Source organism: Acanthopagrus latus, chromosome 19 (assembly GCF_904848185.1).
Source record: "Acanthopagrus latus isolate v.2019 chromosome 19, fAcaLat1.1, whole genome shotgun sequence".
Classification (NCBI taxonomy): domain Eukaryota; kingdom Metazoa; phylum Chordata; class Actinopteri; order Spariformes; family Sparidae; genus Acanthopagrus; species Acanthopagrus latus.
Genome location: NC_051057.1, coordinates 16,881,354 through 16,902,898, shown reverse-complemented (window position 1 = coordinate 16,902,898; position 21,545 = coordinate 16,881,354). Strand labels below are relative to the sequence as shown.

Here is a 21,545-nt window from a genome sequence, read left to right as displayed (position 1 = left end):
GTAAAGACAGTCATGAAACTATTTTCTATGTTTCAGCCCAGGGTTTCTCTGGGCCACAGCTGTGCATTATGCTGTACACGTCACTTTGCATTATAGATATCCACCTGCGGAGTTCAGGCACTCCAGCAGCTTTGCAGTCAGTGGGGGGTTCATGCGTTTTGTATGACAAGATGCACAGAAGCTGCGTGTAAATACAGCTGTGCCGGGGGCATGTCTTTGGTGGTGTACTTGCTTCGCACGGCGGCCGTTTGAGCTCATCTCCGCCAAAATCACAAGAAAAAAAGACAGCAGGATTGGACGTAATGTACTAATTTTTTTGTTAGTTATGGACCGTTTCATGTTCAAGTTAGAGGCATCAACAAGCAAAACTATAACATCTAAGTCTACCTGAAGAGGAGCCAGTGGTTAGTCACGGCTTTAATTACTACCTGTGCTGAACTACGCCGGCGCCGCAATCTGTATTACAGGCAAAAAGAGGGCAAGAGTGGTCCACGAGCACACAAACAGATATAGAGAGACGCACAAAGGAAGGGAAAATTGAACATCTGTCCTTTTTTTTTCTCTCCCTTTCAAGCCCCGCGCCAAAGAAAGCTGGTGCTGCACCTGGACATGAATTATAGAGAGGCACTTGGATGAGGAGGATGGAAGAAGGAGACAAGAGGAAGAGAGGTGAATGAAAATGAGGGGACAGGGTGAATCTCGCATCTTTCCCCCATCTGGAAGACACTCGCCGGTTGGCTCTATCAGGGTCAACGATCAATTCACCACCAATAAGGAGAAGCACTGTCATATAGCAAACAATATGCTGTGTTAAAAAGTCATGTTAAATGATACGTAATCGGAAATAATAGCCGCGTAAATACGCTTCGAAGTAATGACAGACGGCTCTTTGTGCAAATTTGAGGAAGTGGCCCTCAGATTCTACAGTATGTTTTCAGACAGCTGTAATCCTTTAGAAAAACAATATATATATATATATATATATATATATATATATATATATATATATATATATATATATATATAATTATTCTCAAAGAGGAAACTACAAAAGCAAATAGTGCTTTGAAGATGGAAAGCCTGAAATGTCACCTACTCGCTTTGAAGCTCCGTGGCTCTCTTTGTTTTTTCTACACTTGTAGCTCACAAAAAAACCACTGACAGAGTGAGCCGCATTCAGGGGCCAATTTAGTTCGGATGTACCATTAAGAGAAAAAACACACACACACATGCGTATAAAACAAATGCTCATGAGCTCCGACAGGGCTATACTGTAGAAACATTAACACACACACACCTGGAGAGGCTACAAATGTATGGCCGTCTCTCTTTGTTTTTGTACTGTAACAACCCTTTGTGGCTTCAAGCACTTTAAGTGTCATCTGCCGCCTCTTTGATGCAGTTCTGTTAGTCCATTAACAGCCTCATTCAACAAAAACAATATATATATATCTCTTCTGTATATACCGAACGTTAATATAGAGAGTTTCTGCAGCCGTGGGATCACTCTTGATTCAGTTTTGAATGTTTCACAGCTGGTTTATGAAAGACTGAGAGAAAGTCCAAACTAAATTAAGTCACACACGTTTTTTAGAAAATACTCTTAACTGTTGTGATAATCAACTCATCGTCTGAGTTTCTTTTTTAAGCAAAAAAAAAAGTTAGATTCTCTCATTGCAGCTTCTCAGTTGTGAGGATTTGCTACTTCTGCTAACAAGTTGGATATCTCTTGTTCTGTAGTTAAAACATTAAATTACCTTCAGCTTTAGGTGATTAGGATCGCATCATTTTTGCACTAATTGATAGGAAATGAATAGATTATTTGAGAGAACAATCAGCCAATTACTTGATAATAAAGACAATAAAATGTTTCTGTCTGGTGAAACAAAACAGAAATGCTCACCCATCTGGTGCCCCTCACGCTCATGAAAAGTCAGGTTAAGTTTTGTAGCCCAGAAAACATTTCTGGAGCTTCACAGCAAAACAGCAGTGCAGCACTCTCTGAAGGAGCCGGGGATTTGTTTAAAACATTAAAATGTACATACAAAATGGCTACATACAATTTGTCTGCCGTCAGCGCACATCTCGTCTGAAGTGGGTGCACCAAAAATAAATAAATAACATCTTGAAGTCAATTTGGGATCTTGTTGCTTTTGGATTATGTCAGACATAAACAATTGGAACAATTTAATATTTTTCAATGTTGTTCATTTTTACAAATTCAAATAAGTCTTCTTCAGTTGTTTAGCAGAACGCTACAACACTGTTTCTCTATTTCTTTTGACTATGAAACTTCACCTGACTTTCCATCGACATGGGGGTGAGTAGATAATGACCAATAATACTAGTAATAATAGTAATCTATCTGTTATTGGTGAGACAGGCTTATATTTTTAGATATTAAAACATTTTTATTTAGCAGTTGCGTTTGTTACAAATAAGGTCAAACCTGTGCCACAGTAGAAGGAGCAGACATCTATAATAGTAAGATCTAATGTTGCATCTTTCTAAGACATTAGTGCAAATTTCATTTTGTCTCTTCTTAAGAGAGGTGGAGAACGAGGGAGAGAGACGTTTCTGTTTGCAGCACATGAAATTGTGGAATACCTGAGAAAATTCAATATATAGCAGCTTAAATGTTACAAATAAGGAAACCACTAGGCCTGAAAAGCTATTTGGACTATTTCTGAGTCGTAAAATGTATCTTAAGTGAAATTCCTGCTTCAGGGGTGAGAAAAGAATTTCCAGAAATCTGTTAAATCAAGAAACAAATCTCCTCATTCTCCTAACTTTGTCTTGTTTCATGAAACAGATGTTCAGCTTTGAAAAAGTTTGTGAAGTGAGAAATAATAATGTGCAGCAAAAAGTAATATTCTCTAGTTGCATGTTACTACTTTGGTAAAAAAAAAAAGAAAAAAAGATGTAATTCTGAGATAAACATGATCATAAAGCCTACAACTGAACTTCACTATCAGGCTAAAAATGCTCGCAAATTTTCAGCATTTTAATGGGAAAGTTTTCTTTTATTGAATTATGGCTCATAGCAGGAAATGGGAAGAAGCTCATTTACATAGCTGTTTGTGTCTGCTGCCTCATAAAGTAGCACCCATCGAGTGCACAAACCACTGTGCATTCAACAAACATGATGCACAAGTACCTGCTGTTCTCGACATGAGGGCCATCAGCACACGGCCTCTTGCTTGGAGTAGCGTTCACTGTGGGTACAGACGTAGAGGATGAAGGGATGGGGGGAAAAAAGAGATGAGGGATGGAGGGAGGAGGGGGATAAGCGAGTACTGGTGGTGGCAGAACCAAACAGGAGGTTGGATTTTCCGCTGAACTCGGTGCTTAAACATGTATCCACCTTCTCTTTGGTCGCACAACTCGTGCCAAAACATAAAGATGTCAAAGGTGGCTGCAGACACTCGGCTCGGAGGATATTTTGAAAATAAAAACTCTAAATTTCCTGGTCTTTGTAGACAGAAATATGAATAAATCTCATTTTTCTTGAGCACGTTCAGTTTAGATACACAGAGATACACTCTGATGTGTGACTGTCTCAGAGGCAGCCAATCATCATTACACCGCTGTGGCAAAATGTGCCGTTTTGTCAGTTCATAAAACACGAAGCTAGTGAGCCATTGTGTTATTAAGTTCACCACCATGTGTGAGAAAATGTGTTGTTGCCAGCCACCCTGTGCAGCTCAGCTGGAAATTAGATCATGGTAAAAGTCCTCGGTCAGATAAGAATCGCGCCATCAACACTCTGGCTCAATTCCAGAGACGATCAATTATCAAAATATGGAGTCATATAATGAAACTGGAGCATTTTTTTATACCAAACAAATACACAGATAACATATTCATTAGTTTTTATGTACACTCAGTGTGCCTGCAAATCTTTGAGAGAAACTCCCGGGTCGAATAATGTCTTCAGAAAAAGGCAATATCTAGAGAAAAAACATAATGCATGTTTCATATGAATACAATCAGTCAGCACAGCGTATGTCATTTATGTATTGCCATTTTTTTATTTTTGTGATATTGAACGTTTTTCTAACAATCAACTGTGAAATGGGAGTGTCTGTTTTGATTATTCCCATCATATAAATACCTGATGCCAACCATTCAAGATATTTCATTGTATTGACGCAACAATCAAAGAAAATCCTGTGCTGGCAGCTCTGTGAGGCTGTACTTAGCCACAGTGGCGCTTAAGGTTAAATAGCCAGAGCTATCTCTACAGGCTGACTGCATCAATATCTGTTGTAGGGGGATAAAAATAATAATATTAATACTAATCATCTTGGTCGGTGCTAAATCAAGGTTGCAGCAACAGTGCTCCTGAAAATGCTGCTGGGGAAGGGGCTTGTTTTGCACATGGGAAGGTGAGTCGTAGTATTAAAAAGGCTAAAATCCCTGCAAAAGAACAGATTGCAGCTGCTAGCTTGTTTAGGCTTGTTAGCGACCATGCTAAGGGTTCAGGTAACTTGCCATCATCAGCATGTAGGCAGCTAGCTAGGAGAAAAATTGCTCAACAAGTCTCAACATGTCCATGGGTTGCCAAAACATGCTATGTCAATATGTAATCTGGTGATTCAGTTGCATTTGATCCTCTGAAATTACCAACAAAGGCTAAAAGGCTAAAAACTAACAGTGGTTTAAAAAAAATATGCCTTCAGTTTGGATTTAAAGAATTGCCAAAATGGATAAGAGGAAAATGCTCAACTACAAAATTAAATTTCTGTTACTATGGTGGCAGAAAAAATAGCCCTTATCCAGAGACTGTGAGGACTTTACATGTGTACATGGACTGATAACGTTGTAGAATGGTGATGGTGCCACAGCTGTTGAAAAGTTAAAAGTAAAATCAAAATCTTCAGTCATTCCCTTTCAAGAAGAAGCACTTACAGATGCAAAGTGTTACTTATGGGTTTAGACGTCGGAACAAATATATTCATAACATTTTAAGAAAAGTTGGATTTTTTTCGAAACGATCTGTTGATTCAATCTGAGAAAACACTCGGTATTGATAAATTGAGAGAGGCCCATAATACCACAGCATGATGCTTTGACACACTTCACATTTAAACGTATCGCCGCATTCCTTTCTTAATCCATGTCTTTTTTCGTTTCAATGCTTTTTGTCTTTCTTCCAAAGAAACAATGCATATTCAATTTTTGTTGACGAACTCGGGGTCTCTCCGGGTGTCTGAGAAAGGTTGCTCCGTTGTTCCAATTTGCGTTGCGTTTCACCCCCTACTCATTAATCTCCCCTCCATTCGCTGATAGCTTCGTTTCGTCCACTAGAAATCGCTTTCAATTATTCATGCCTATTTTCCACAAATACCTTGGAGATGGAATTAGCAAACAAACAATGCCAGGCGACACTAATCCTCGTCTACAGCAAAGATCCTTTAATGCACTAGAGATCTGGCCGGCTGTTGACAGGCACCTGTTACTGTCTTCAGCTGCTTCACAACAGCAGTGTTGACACAGTAAATATGTTTACAGGAGCAGTGCAGCCCTGACCCTACACCGAGGTGCAGAGATAATACTGAAGGAAAGGAGAGAGGAATAACTAAGTGCAGGAGAGCATGGAGAACGGAAAAGAGCACGACTGAGAAGGATAACCGGGATAAACAGGATAAAGGGGAGTGTAAGACACAGCCCGATTCATCGGGCGGAACATTCTCGCCTCCTCAACACAATAGCAAACGTTTCCACAGTCGCTGATGAAAGCTCACTTGAAACTGGATGTTTTAGACTGATTTCCAGAGCCAGAATGCCCTGTTTTGAGCATTTTTAATAGCTGCCTTTGACAATTTGAGATATTTTCTCACCCTGGAGGCACAAGAAAAAAAAACAGAGGATGAAGCATTTTGATGACCTTGGAATTAAAAAGACATCTGACACCCTGGTGGAGACGAAAAGTTTCCACCAAAACAAAGCTGAACGTTTAGCAGTTTACTGTGAGTCACACAACTCTGGTTATCTAGTATCCTGCAGCAATGAAACACATACGCACACACACAGATGCATGCATGTGTGGAGTGAATAAATTGCAGTTTACCTATTGCAACAGACAGCGGAAGTTTCTGAGATCAACAATGCATAAATGTTAAGGAAGACAGAAAAGTGAGATGTGTCATATTGAATAAGAATCAGTGTGTGTGTGTGTGTGTGTGTGTGTGTGTGTGTGTGTGTGTGTGTGTGTGTGTGTGTGTGTGTGTGTGTGTGTGTGTGCCCTCTAGCAGACGGGAAGATGATGCAAGGGAGCCTGGCAGGGTACTACAGAGACTGAAAGAAGATAGTGAGACTGACGGTTTAGACGACTGAGAGCTGGGCTTGTAGCTGGATGACACACACACACACACACACACACACACACACACACACACACACACACACACACACACACACACACACTTTCTCACACTTTCTCACCCACCCATACACACACACACACATCCACACATCCACAGAGCCAGGGGCGACGGAGGAGAAGAGACCGGGGAAGACTTTGATCACCGAACTGAGCAGATTCGAGCACTCAACCAGAGAGGGCAGTCAGTGATGAGGAGGAGAGTGCCCAGGGAGAAAGACGGGGGGAAAAAAGAAGGAGGAAGAGGGTGGAAGGAAGAGAGGAAGAGGAGTCGGGTTGTTTTCTGACCTCTACGCTCGTCGATACAGATGTTAAAGCATGGACACACAAGCAATCGGGCATCCGACGCAGATGCTTCAGAGAATCGAAAACAAGTTTTCTAGACATGTTTCCTCATCGTGTAAACCCACGCTGACAAAACTAATTTCATTTCAGCCGTATGAACGCTGTGTCCGGACATGAGCATATTGAAAGCGGCGGGCGACATCCAGAGAATTTAATTCACACTTATTTCTTCGGCCTCTGGCAGCTTGCTGACTTCCGAATGGTAAATATTATAATATCGAGATGGAAAACCTGTGTCACATAGGAATCCCCGCGGCTTACATTAGCTTTACAAACAGTATATGTCCGAAAAACAGGCGGCCATGGCACGTCAGATACGTCCTCCATGCCTGAGATGCAGGTGGATAAACCATTGTGCTGTTTGCGAAGAGAGCAGGTAATTATCGTTGGCATTTTGACAAGTGTTTGCCAGAGTGAAGGTCAGCTCTGTCTGCGTGGGAGATCTATGCTAATCTGCTCAGCTGGAAAAGACTACCACTCACCACTCAAATGGTAGCTAGCGCCATTATGCAGCCACAGCTATCATGTTTTTCACTTTAGGAGTTGTCTGCATGGGTGTGTGTGTCTGAGAGAGAGGGAGTGCATATGTTTGTGTGTGGCCGCAGGCAGATCAGAGAGTACCAGGCCTTCCCACAGAGAAGAGAGAGCAGACAGACGGATAGACGGAATAAGGCAGACAGACAGAGACAAATGGAGTGAGATAGAAGAGAAACCCAGTTATATTTAGGCCGGCTCTCTTATGTTTTTAGAACAAAACGATAGACACAGTGTGGGCGGAGAACTCTTCACATCTGCCCACAAAAGTCTCTCCTCTTGGCTCTCAGGCAAACTTCTCATTAAGTGTGATTCCAGCCATCTGTTTTTATGCAAATTCTCAATTTGAGGATGAAAAAAACATGAGCGGAGACACCGGAAAGCTTAAAAGCAGAAAGTGTTTTTAGGCTTAGCTGAAATTGAAAAAAGCCGATGTAAGGATGAAACGTTAACTGACTTGGTTAATAAGTCATGATGTACATGAAGCGTGTGACATAAATGTCCACTGAAGCTTCTGCTGCACTGAGGAGATGAAAAATTGCAGTACAGTTTTGTGGAGCTAAAACCATCCTCAAGCAATACATGAAACCAACATTATTTATTCCATCGTGCATTTCATTTTCTTTTGCAATGGTTTGAAGGTATAATTTGTATGAGATGGCCAGAATTTGACAGTAGCCCCTTTACTGTAGCTATCTTTAGCTATAACAAATAGTATATCTCAGTTAGCCGTGGAGCTAAGTGGTCCTATTAGCTAACAATCTATGATAAGGTCAGCCAGCCTCACAGTGAACACTGCTGGCCACCACACTGGAACAGAGCACAGCCTCTGCGACTGACAGATACCTGTTCGAAGACAGGGGACACGGTACAGAGGTGATTTACACCATTCCTATTCTGATCAGGACTCTGACTCTGGGGACGAGATGATACAGCAGGGCCCGGATAAGAGAGGTGTGACGGAGCAGGGAAGCGAGAGAGAATCAGGCATCAAATGTGGACAAAACTGGTGTGTAGAGCTTAGAGAATATTTTGACTCCTTACTCTGTGATTTGAGGATTTATTTGGACTGAACCAGAGGTGATTTGGAAAGGCTTACCAAGACTGTTTTTGGTGAGTTTTATTTGCCACTAACTGTTAATCTTGATGCACGCAAGTCTTTACATTCCAGTAGTGGATGGAAACACAAATCAATTCACATTTTGCTTTAAGGATTTTCTGTAAACTTGGTTCAGCTTCATGCAACGTTAGATGGAAACCTCACGACTCTCTTTCCCCCCAAAATACACAGGAATTTTCTCACCAGCTTTTTCCTTCTCACTCGCCTTAGATCTCCTTTCTGCTGTCACTTCCGTGCGTGTGTGCATGTGTTTGTGTGTGCGTGTGTTTGTGTGTGTGTGTGTGTGTGTGTGCGTGCGCGACAGGCAGATAGACAGAAGCAGAGGCAGGAACATGGGGGCAGACATTGTCTACATCCACATCTCTGCGTGTCTCCCTCGGGTGACAGCCGTGTGTCAGGGTCTCTGCTCTCTGGTCCAGATGGCCCAGTCAGTTGCTCCCAGGGTCCCCAGGCTCCCAGCGCTCATTGACCAGGGCCGGGGTTCTCACGGCCTGGGGGCCCGCGGACTCATTGCTGTAGCCTGGCCTCTGGGGCCTTTGGGGCCTCCGAGGGGCTCCGAGGTCGCCCAGCCGTGACAGCCAAGACAATAGGAGTGTCCTCATCCAGCTCCCACCCACCACCTACTACCCTCTCAAAACACACATATATACTTGCTCACCATGGTGTTTGGCCTGGTCATCCTTGACCACAGTTGATAGACAGTCGAGTCATCAGGTATCAGTTTTCACATCAAATACTCACAGAACCTGCTGAGCAATTAAATGACATGATATAACAACCAAAACTGTCATTAGGAAGCTGGAAAATGAAGCGTAATTATCATAAAAGTGGTGGAACACAATCTGGAGGGTGATCGATTAAAACGTATCTATATCACCAATTAAAAAAATCACGACGGGACATAATTATAGACACTTCACGAAGCAAAAAACACCCTTCCCACACATGAATCCACCTACTCGCTGTGAAGTGCACAAACATGCAAGAGGCGAAAAACAGGGAGTGGATCAAATCCATCATCAGCTACAAAATGTTGCTTTACAGTGAGCAAAAGCAACTCTGGCAGATCCAATTTCCCCCAACTGAAGGTGATTTACATGTTTAGAAATCACGTCGAAAGATTGAGCACAAGCAAGACGGCAAAAAAAGGAGAGTTCTAAACAACACATTTCAACATTGGTTTTAACAGCTTGGCTGCCACTTCATCAAATATTGAATAAATCATTTTCTTGGCACAGCATGAACACAGCTGCAAAAAAGAGAGAGAGAGAGAGAGAGAGAAAGAGAGAGAGAGAGGAGAAAAAAAATCACACACAAACATGCACACATCCGCACACGCGCACACAAACACGGACACACAGAATGCCTTGTAGTTTTGATAAAGCAGCAGCTTTCTCTTTTGTTTTGCAGCCGAGCAGGGATTAGGCAGTGCGGGTCTTTGTCCTGCGGTTTTCCAGTTGAGCAGAACACAAGAGCCTCTACCTCCACTAATACAGTCAGACCTCCCAGCAGGCCTTTCACCACACAGCCGCTAAGAACCTGCTGCCCAAAAGATGCTTTTCAATGAGTTATCAAATCTCCTCTATACTGTCCATGCCTTTCAACCGAGTCTCTTTGTCCATTCTTTGTCTATTGAACACATCAAATAGAACTGATGGGCAGATAGATGGACAGCAGAATGTAGCAGAGGCATGTTAACCTCCTGCAGAAGCTGCAGAGTACAGTCACGGTAACGGTTAAGGTTTAATATATATACTGTTGCATCAAAATGTACAGTATGTGCAACTGCATATACAAAAGACAGTAGTACAATATTCCAAGTAGTGTTCAAAGAGGGAAGTAAATCTATTCTGACAGATGATCGATCAGTTGAGAAATTTTGTTAAGCATACATGAAAAACAATTGCAGCTTCTCGAATGTGACGATTTGCTGCTTTAACAGATTTCAAATAATCCGATATCTTTTCAGGTTTTTTGACTCTTGGTTGTACAAAACAAGACCGCTGAACTCAGAACTTTTGACAGATAGCTAGTTGGAGCTCAAACAAGATATATACAACATCCTAAGCAGCGCTCAAACAATCAGCTGACAGGAAAATTTTGCTTGGTATTTGAACACTTGAGCAATTTTTAACTGTGCTAGAGTTGCAGGGAGGTTGTCAGGACTGTCATAACAGAATCCACTGGTTTATATCCGGTCTGTTTTAGGTTTAAGCAACTACGATTGGCTGAGATCTTTTCTGGTTCGGCTGCGATTAAGTCTGTGATTGGTTTTTTGGGGAAGGGGCGGGATATGTGTCATACAACCTCCACCACGGGCATTACTGACTTGGTGGCTAGTGGTTTGTCTCCTCTACAGTGTCTCAGATTTAATCAGTTGGATTTAGTTAAGGTTTGGGAAAGGTCATCATTTTCGGTTATATCTCAAAAATACATCGGACTAAATCTGATCTTTAGGACAAAAATCAGTGTGCCGTGATGCTGGTTTGCTTCATGACATCTACTCCTGTAGCTGCTACAAACACATTTGCTGAATTACAACTTAACTTGGTTATTAATCAGCTATAAAGAAGAATATGTATGATGAATTTTACTCCAGCAATCTAAACTTTTAGATTCTCTAGTTTAATGACTGCTATAAAGCCTGCTGTGCCGGCTCTCAGCAGCAGCTTGGGCACAGAATCCAGCAGGGGTTTTGATGAGTTCATTAAGAGGCCGTGTCATTTATGCACAGTCACACATGAGGCAATGGTCAGCCAGGATTACCCAGGTGGCCACTGCATGTGGGTGTCAGTTTGATTTTCAGACTCCTTAAACCAAGCTGCTGCTGCACAACCTGGTCACCTCTTTGAAAAACGCTATGCTGTTGCATGTTGTATTGAATTCAGTGCATGCATATTTGGAGTTGTAACATAGCTACAATATGAGATTTTCTGCATTCACATCACATTTGACACATGTTTTTAATATCAGGAGAGCAGTGGGAATTCCACTTCACACTGTGGTGGATATGAAGGGCGGGAGCAAGGTAGGAGGGGGCGCAGGAGATAAAGCCCAAGCGGGATTTGATCTAAGGTCAGCGGAGGCACACATGTAGCTCCAAAGACTGAGGATTTAACCACTCTGCTATCTCCAAGCGCCATTTTTCGACGTTTTTAATACATTTCAGAATCAGCTGGGATTGAACGACTACGGCGATGCATCCGAACCATCAAGTGGTTTGATAATCTGCCTCGGTCGCCCTCTGCAAATCACTATTCAGGTGAGCTGTATTCATAATTCATCAACATGGGTCAGGCTGATGATCATGTTGACTTAACATTTGGTTTGACATTTCAGCCGTGCTCATGCCCGTCATTAGCTCTCGCCACACGCCACCTCATCAAAGTCAGTCACACAAGATGGAAGGTAAAAAAAAAGGAGATGAAGGAGTAGAAAAGGGATGGATAATACAGGAGGATATGATACAGTAGGAGAAGAAGTGAACCTACAGCGCCTGTAATATTTGCTCATTTGATCATTTTTGTTAAACAAGCATTGCAAAAGTGGGACGATGGACACACACTGTAATCCAACAAGCACACACGTACAATAACCTCACACTCTGAACCACTGAACCAAAGCTCAACCCAGCCGCGGCCCAGCCTTTCTTGCGGTAAATCTGTATCATCAGCCGTCATCCAGCACATCCCTGATAGGAAACGAGTCGGTGCCAAAAAATGTCGCCTGCGCTGAAAAACTGGAGCAGCAACACATTTCAGCCAATAACAACACCACCATGTTGATTCCAGTGGGGTGATATTGGATGATATTGACTGTCGGGAGTATTGCTGGGCTTCTCAAAGTCATTTCCGACCAAAGCAAGGACATCGACACGCATCTAACACACATCTCACCGACGCACACAAACGCACACACTGACACCAGCGCCGGGCAGATCGGAGTACAGACAATGAACAGGGGAGCGGAGGCAGTGCATACTGACAACCCTCCTTTCTGTTGGTGACAGCTCTCCATCAGTCTACATCAAACAAGTGCATGCATACACACACACAGAGGAGGATAAGTGATTGGCTGGTGCAGACCTGTTTCAACCTGTCAGGCTGTTGAACATAATAGAAGACCAAATAAACTATCCTGTACACTGGATGTGAGCGTGTGTGTGTGTGTGTAGACAGAAGGAGCGTGCACACTAGACTCATCATCTCGGTAATTGATGGTCATCTGTCATTGCACACTGTTGATAATCTTCTCTGGGACAGGGGTTTGTCTGAACAAGATGAACACCAGTCTATCTACTGTATCTGGAGAGACTAATCTGTGTTCTCATTTACCGAAGCACAGACGGTGACAGAGTGGTCTGGCGAGTGAAAATGAGATGAATCGCAATGAAGGTTGTCAACAGGATTATTGTGTGATAGAGGTGATAGGAGGGAAAAAAATATGAGCCGGCCTTACCCGCAACTTGAACCAGGTCCGCTGTGGTCACGTTTTTGGGGTTGGGGCCGAGTCTGAAGGTCAATGCTGGACCCAACACACTGCAGAGAAACGACAAAGAACAAGAAAAATGAGCAGGTGTACTTAAAGGAATACTTTGACATGTGGGAAATGTGTTTATTTGCTTTCATATTTATATACATTAAGTGCGAGGTCTTGTCTTCGTGCTAAGCTGTGCTAACCAGCTGCTGTCAGGTTCATTTAATTTATATATCACTTTAAAAACAAAAACCTTAACAGAAACAGACATATGTATATGGCAAGGCAAGATTAAATCAGAAGCAGGAAAGCATAACACCATGTAGGTGCATAGCTGCAAAATAATAAATGTTATGACATTTGGTATAAATCTTATCATCTAACTCCTGGAAACAAGGAAAAGAGTGTGTTTCTTAAAATGTCATCTCAAGGTGTGTTCAACTTCAGATGTGTTTGAATAATGAGAAGTGAAGCTGGAAAATACCAGATGCCAAATTTCATGAAGTCTTCTTTCCTTTACAGTTTGAATTTTGGCCAAACACCAAGGTAGAGTCATCAGCGGAGCACCTTGTTTTCTTCACACCTACAGTAACCTGCCTGTACTCCCAGTGCCCATATCCTCCTCTGTCTGGTCAGGAGTCAGCAACAGACTTCTCTCCCTGAAGCAGAATAAATATCTGAGGTCCCGGAGGTTGGCCATGAAATAAAATGGAACAAACCTCGCAGACTCTCTAAGAACTCCCAGCAGTGACCAGGAAAACAACGTATTTAACTGCATATTTGGTATAATTGCCTATAATCACCCAATCTTATATAAGAGGCTCAGAAGAGCATTTTTGACAGCTAGAGGAACAAATAAACAGTGACTTCACAGTCCTGGGGAGGGCTGTCTTTCAAAGAAAGGCTTAAACAAAGCAGTAATAAGCATGTTATCCCCCCACGAATGATGAAGACCCTGTCGGGGCCAATCAGTAATAAACATGGCACCTTGTTTTGAGCTGTAATTGTCGTTCCCCAATGGGCCAATCAGGGTAATTCTGAACGCTGGAACAAAGCAGCAAGATAATTTCTCTCAAATTTTTGTCAAAATCCAAATTAAATCAGTCGTTTCTGAGATACTGATGATGAACATATGGTGCGAGTGAGCTGGTGATCAATGCAGGAGTCAGTTACATCATTCTACCCAAGTCGTACGTAAAAACAAACAGGCCGTTTAGTGAATGAGCAGTGAGAGCCACACTGCATCTTATCAAGTCCTTTTTGTCTTTTCTTTGGTTCCAAATGCCTCATTTTCTTAAGCATGTTCAAAATCTCCTAATGAGTTTTCCAAATTTCAACCTGTCTTCAGCTTTTTAGAGAAAATCTGTGTCTAAAGCAGCCTTTTTCTGTCCTGTTGTGGAAAATTGTTCTTACAAACTGATTTGTGTTTGAAACAGGTTGATATAATCGTTAAGAACTAGCACATTTAGTCTCTTCTTTGTAAGAAAACATGACTTGTGGGCTCAATAAAAGACACATTTTACCTCATAAAATGACATATCTTGCAGTAAATCCCTCCCTTACAAGACTCATAACTGTATTTAGCATGTTTAAGCCCATTTACTGCAAGTAAACATCACAGCTCATGCTGCGGTTGAGATTTGAGGCATGTTTTCAAGCTGTTCCAGGTAGCCATTGATTTCCATTAATTTTGTTTCATAATTTTTTCGGTTCAATTACTGTTATCACTAGATTTCAATGCATTAAACCTGGAATATAAATGTCAGCCGTAAATAAATGTCCAAGATGTGTGTTGATATTTCAGAATTAAATGATGTTTTTCCTATTGTATCATGTAACACTATCAAACAATAATGTTAGCTAGCATTTTGATAAAGGCTCATGTTAACTGTTCTGCAACGGAAGCTAACGTGTTATCAAATATGTTGTTTTGCTTTTAAATATCGCCTGATGTGCCACCAGATTTAAATTCTCCATTGTCTTAATTTCTGATCGATCTAGAAGGTTTGCAAAGATAACAATTACACGACTTGCAACCCGGAACACGACAACATGAAATGTGAGCCTCGTCCCCTGAGGATTATGGCTCCCATGTGAATATAGTCGATGGAAGAATCATCACATGTAGTCAATTTTGCATTCTGGTGAAGGTACGCGAACATTCAAAGTTAAATAGTGTTTTTTGAGATAATTGTTATGGTAGATGCAATAATCAACTGATAAATGGATGGATAGATGCATGAAGGCTGACAGTTCGCCTTCAGTTTCTATAGGAATTAGTGAAAATGGATGCACACAGTGGGTTGAGATGTAACAGTGTAAGTTCAGGAGAGTGTACATACATTTATATCATTTATAGTGTACTTGTGCAGAGTGTACGACAGAGAGGGAGATTCATCAGACTGCCAGAGTTCCGTGACCCAGACCCACTCACAATCAGTCAGCCCGCTACGCAGGCAGATACACTCACTCGGCCAGGGGCAATATATGAGCCGATACTGCCAGACAGACGGACCCAACCATGCACCGATGCATCTGTGAACACGATCACACACACACACACCCACACACGGCTCTGAAAGGAAATATGTCCTTCTCTAATGCCTTCACCTGGGCTCTGTTTGCTCTCGTAAATGTCAATATTTCCACAATCTTTACCCCTGCCTCCGTCCTCCCTGGCTAGATGTATTCTGCCGGAGATCTCGATGCATCTAAAATTGAACTGACGTGATACTTTTTTTCTTTTTTTTTCCTTCCAACCTGCACAAATACTATTTAAATATACCGTGGGTTAAAAAAAAAAAAAAAAACAGTACCACAGTTGGAAGATGGATAAGATATCTGGAGAACTTCACACTGTCTCCTGTGTTATCGAATGTGTAAGCTTGGACTTGGTATTAGCTCTGCTGCTGGGACATGATGAGTGTGTGTGTGTGTGTGTGTGTGTGTGTGTGTCTGTGTGCGTGTGTGTGTGTGTGTGTGTGTGTGTGTGCGCGTGCGCGTGCGTGTGTGCAGACTGGTTGGCGGGATTATTGGCATGGTGTGTTTGTGTGTGGTGTGAGGATTGGACTTGTGAGTGTGTATCCCACTCCCCCTAGTGTTTCTAACGAGCAAAGCACTTACGTCATCTGAAAGAGGCGCCTATCATCCCCAGCTCATCATCGTCATCATCCAAAAAAAAAATTTCAGATCTCTTTTGAACGGGGGAATATTCTGTGCTGATTACTGTAGCAGCAGTCTCAAGCATAATTGTGTGCAGCGTCTGAAAATCTCAACAACATCGAAAACCTTCAGCCTCCTCTTCTCATAGTCTCCCGTCTGAAATTCCCCCTCCACCTCGCCTGTTGTCATATTTGAGTATCTCTTGTTTGGTCTTCCTATCGGGGCTCATCAGAGCGAGCGAGAAGCCCCCCCGAAGCAGGGCGGCGTGCTCTGACCCAGCTCTCGTACTCCAGCCGACTCATATTCAGACAGAGGCTTTCAAACACTCACCTGCCGTGGCCACATAGCAAGAAGCACAATGGGTTTGCATCATGTCCTCCGTCTCGGCTGTTTCTACGCGAGTGCGCTTTCATTATTTTGTAAAAGGAAAGAATGGGGATAAACAAGCTCCAACAAAGACGACATTTTCTGTATTTGCCTTCCGTATAGTATGCTGTTATCAATACAATGTATAATACAGTGTGGAAGCTTCATTTAAAGCATTTGTCTGCGGCTTTTACACTGGCTTAACAGCACTGATGCACTGTGATCAAAGAAAAAACTACACATATTCCCATTTCCTAACAAATATTGTATAGTTAAGTAGACTACTTTTATTTGACAGCCATAGTTACTAGTTACTTTGAGGATTCAGGTTTTACACACATAACACATCTGCTCCTAAAATCATGATGATTCGTTCGATGAAATCACGCAGCTAAAGCAGGAGAAAGCAAAGGAATTAAGGACGAAGAGAGAAGAATAAAAGGAAAAACGTAAATGTAGGTAAATCACTTGATAAAAGAAGAGAATAAATAAATGAATAGATAAAAGTCTGTTCTGACCCGTCCCGGTTCCAACACGAGATACACCCTACAAGCTTTTTATCTTATTTTCTCTTTCCTCATTATTGTTATATTGTTATTAATGTTAACATCCTTTTTCTCATTACCATCTTTTTTCTCCTCTCTCTTGATTTTCTCCCTGTACACAAAACTTCCACACATGTACACACACCTTCATGTCCTTTTGCTGTCCCTGTTGTAGTCTTTCTCTTCCATTGTCCTGTCTCTTAATATATGCGTCTTCCTGTTACTTGACTTTTCTTGTCCCTGACAGTGAGGCCCCTCTCCCCGCTGGGCAATTTTTTGCAAATTGGCAACACTAAAAGTATACTGAATGAGCTATTAATCTACTGCTGTTTGTATAGACAATTATCTCTGGACTTCTTTACACAGAAGAAAACCAAAAAACACGATTTTTCTCAAGCAAGTTCTGGAATTTGAAGGAGCGCCTTATTTCTATGATTTCTGAGAACAAGAACTTTAATTACCAATTCCTGCTTCACTGAAACGTATGCATATGGCTAATAAAGACCTGAACTTCAAGCAGATTCACTCACTCTAGACATTAGAGTTAATGGCATCCTTGGAAAGTGGAAGTAACACCGAATCTAAAAATATGCATATCATGCCTGTGTGTTCATATTTGACTCAGTTATGACTCAAGAGAAGGAGTCAAAACTGTGTCAAAGATCCCCCCCGGGGAGGTTTTGCCTCACGGTTTGAAAACCTCTGTGTTAAAGCCTTAAAATAACAGCTTCAAATTCATGTTGACGTCTCGGTGTCTTGTTATAGGGGGAATGGTGTCTCTGTCTCAGCCACTCCGCCCTCCTATCACTTGTTTCTGTAACTTCGGTGAGAGGGCAGGATCACACCGTTTTAACACATAACATAACTTACTGAAGTAATGAGTTTTGTTTGTAGTTAGCACCTACGTTACATCTGACAAACGGCATTAACATACATAATGCTGCTTTAATGTATCAGTAAGGCTGGGTGATGGGGTTGGAATCAATGACATAATATTATTAATATTAAAAAAAAATCCTATGAAATACTTACATCAAATTCAATCAAAGTTTGTTCAGAAGCCAATCTTATAATTACAATACACTATGCTTGTATTGTCATGATAAGATTCCACTGTAAGTTGCTTAAAGATAAATATAAATACTGAATCATCTTGGATAGTAATTACCAGTAACGCAGTAAATGTAAAGTGTGCATCTCCTCACGGACAAGAGGCTTGAGCTCATGACTATGATGTTAGCTAACTTGGTGAGCTTGGTTGGCTAGATGCAATGCTTCATTTTGCGAGGTGATTCAGTTGATGGGTGTAGCTTGTCAGAAAGAAAACAGTCTTGAGTAATCGGTTCATGATTTCTCCAAAGAGACACTGTTGTTCAGTTTTTCAGATGTTTGTTTTTTTCCCTTATTTTGGCGCTTTAAACACCACACGCCAATTGCTAGTCCAATCTAGTTCCATTGTTCTCCACAGAAAGGCAGAAATCTCATCTGCTAATTTCACGAAAACAAGGCAACTCGCACCAAAACAGTCTGGATGGATAAATAGCACTACAGGTAAGAGGCAAAATGTTTTTTAGATTTTGGGGCTGAACTGTCCCTTTAAGTACAACTCTTACTTCTTCTAATACTGGACATACGAATGATTGCAGAGCGTAATAATGTCACTGGCTAATCACAGCATTCAGTTAATGACATTAGTCATTATGAGCATCAGGAGCTGACTGTGAGTGATCTGAGATGACAGGTGTAATAACAAGATTAACTCGATCAGTGCCAGCACAACGACATCCCAGCGTTCACACTCATCAGAATCAAAGCTTGGATTTGACGACGGAGATCCAAAAAGTCTCCTTGGTTGCACTCATCTGAGGTCGCTGTGTGTGTTGTGAACGCTGAACACTAGACCGCGGAGTACTGTCGCACTCGGTAGCTATTATCCAAGCCGGAGTAACCTGTAGCTACAGTTCCAGTGCAGCCGCAGACTGCAGTGCACCGGCTTTGGTGTTCATATGCTGCGGGTGTTACTGAACCACCCAGACATCTCTTCTCCTGCAGGAGCATCTTGAAAGGCTTGTCAGATCTTAGGCGAACACATCTCCTCTGCCTCCTACATGGTCTGACACTGAATGTACAGCAGAACTATGGTACAAGCACAAACCAGCCTGGGGTTCAAGGACAGTTCGCCCGCTCATTAATATATTAACCGCCTCCTGCTGGACTACTTTCTCTGTTTCCAGCCCTCGGTCCACTGCTGCTTCTCTTTCTCTCTCTTCCTCTTTTTGCTACCGAGAGCCGTTTGATGGCTTGACTGCTCTCTTTTTGACGAGTCGTACAGCGACAACAGTAGGAGAGGCGGTGTTTTGAATACAATGGAGACATCAGTGTGTGTCTGGACGTAATTAGGCCTGATTTCTCTCCCTGCGAGAAGTCAAACACTCCAAAAGGTCAGAAAAACAACAAACGCCTACAGTCTCTGGGAGTGTGGCACTGCGTTTTCACACAGACAGCCCTTGCAAGTGCGCGGACGACCTTCCCTGAGCTCAAAAGCGCAAAAACAAAACCGTTTCAAATGATCTAAAAGGGACCAATTATCCTTCATGAGACGTAGACTGCATGTAAATCATTATTTGTGACAGTGTGGTTTGCGACTATACATACGAGAGCTGGGTGAGGTCTGCGGCGTGGAGGTTCAGCCTCTGCGTCAGGCGCTCCATCAGGTCCGAGCCCTGGTCAGTGGTGAGGGAGCTGGGGGAGAGACACAAAGACAGCTGGGCGTCACTGTCAGACGTCCATACACATATGAGATACACGTAGCCACTCAGCCGTTAAAATGCTATTCTTTTTTTCCCTTTCTTCCGTTCTTTTTTTTTTTTTTTTTTTTTTAGGGAGATACTGCCACAATTCATACTCACAAATGGGTCATTGCACACAAGCAAAAGCTACGGTTGTCTGAATGGATGTACTGCGCACATGTACACACACACTGCAGACAGACACACAAGGCATGCACAAACACAAACAACAACACAAAGAGCCATGCCAAGGGAAAAGGGATCAGCTGCCTCTTCAGGCTTGGTAAATCACCCGCTTTTTTCCAGCAATGAGACAAACAATAAGGTGCAAATGGAACCTGCATGAGGTGTAATGGCTGTATCATATGGACGCGCCATTCTCTCCCTTTCCTTCCCTCATCTTTCTTTTCTCTTCGCCCACATTCGCTTTCTCTTTCAGAGGCGCGTGTGCGTGCATGTGTGTGTGCGTGTGCTAAAAAGTAAAACATGATAACACAAAGTACACAAACACGCAAGGCGCGCACGCTCCCTCGCGGTGAGATGAGAATAATAAGGTGCAAATGGAATGGAGGTGAAGTGTAATGGTGGTCTGATAAAGCCATGCCTCATCTCAGCTCAGTCTGTGGCTGCTCTCTCACTCGGAGAGTAAATCGCCAAGGAAATAGACCAAACAAAGGCAATCTGCAGGCCAACGCGCTGGATGGAGGAAATGAGAAGGGCACACACACACACACACACACACACACACACAAACAAACACACACAGACAGAAAGCTACTTTATTGCTGACAGCTTAACCTGGAATCACTGAGAGCGCCAAGTTACTGCAAGGTGACACGCACCAAAAAGTCATGGATCACAATGAGACATCGTTCGAATTTTTTGTTCGCAGAGAAATGTGAAATGAAACTGGGAACCAATTCCATGCAGCGCTGGCTACTCATTCGCTGTTATGTATGAAAAAAATATACAATCATTAGACATATTCAAGAGAAAAAACGATGCTGAGATATTGTTTTGTTTGGCCTGCGTTTGACACCACAATACAGCAGCTTTTTCTCCTCCAACAGAACGCCGAGCTGCGCACTGTGCATGAGCGGCTGATTCACTCTACCTTTGAAAAGAGTGGGTGGCTCTCTCTTTTTTTATCCACTTTTTTGAGGGGTTTTTGAAAGTTAAAGATTCGCCGAAGCAATTCCAGACACGTTTGCATCCCTCTGCGGTAATTCTAGCAACTGGAGAGCTCCAGGAGTGACTTGGTTGTTGATGCTAGCACTTTTCCCCTTGGGTTTCTCTCTCTGTCTCCTTCTCTTCTATCCATACCTTTCCCACTCCAGCCGCCCCTCCCCCTCCCCTCCACATCCTCCCACCTTATTCCCCAAACCCCCCACTACCACCACCACCACCACCACAATGTCAGGAGCTGTCAGATAAGCAGGTTTGCGTAGCCTCACTGCAGGGTGCGAAGGGGCTGGGGATAACAACCGTGCAATCATGAGGTCCGCAGCAAATGCAGGCGCCTCTATAGGCCGACCACAGGTGTCTGCTGAGGACGGACGGGGAGGAGGAGGAGTAGGTGAAGATGTTTCATCCAGAAGGTGACCTCTTTTCCTTCCCCTGCCACGTAATCAACTATACTGTGTGTTTACATCTTAATCTGCGTTTCTATACGCATGGCAATAAGGTGACAAAGATTGCACCCATCAGACCTTTATGAGCCTACGTCTGTTAACAGGTGAAGGACAACCCACTGACACCAGACTTGATAACGCCATAAAGGGATTTGAGAGAGGGCCACAGGCACAGTCGATAGGAACTTATCT

The 21,545-nt window shown here is 42.6% G+C and overlaps 1 protein-coding gene across 3 annotated transcripts in view; it reads right to left on the bottom strand.

The window, feature by feature from the left end:
• Nucleotides 1-21,545, bottom strand: part of ptprn2 (protein tyrosine phosphatase receptor type N2) — a 133,162-nt gene that overhangs the window by 72,815 nt on the left and 38,802 nt on the right. For all 3 annotated transcript variants that reach the window (XM_037079639.1, XM_037079640.1, XM_037079641.1), the window contains 2 exons: nucleotides 19,589-19,675; nucleotides 12,843-12,922 (listed from right to left, as the gene is read on the bottom strand). In XM_037079639.1, the coding sequence (XP_036935534.1) occupies nucleotides 12,843-12,922; nucleotides 19,589-19,675 (167 nt within the window). The remainder of the gene's footprint in view (nucleotides 1-12,842; nucleotides 12,923-19,588; nucleotides 19,676-21,545) is intronic.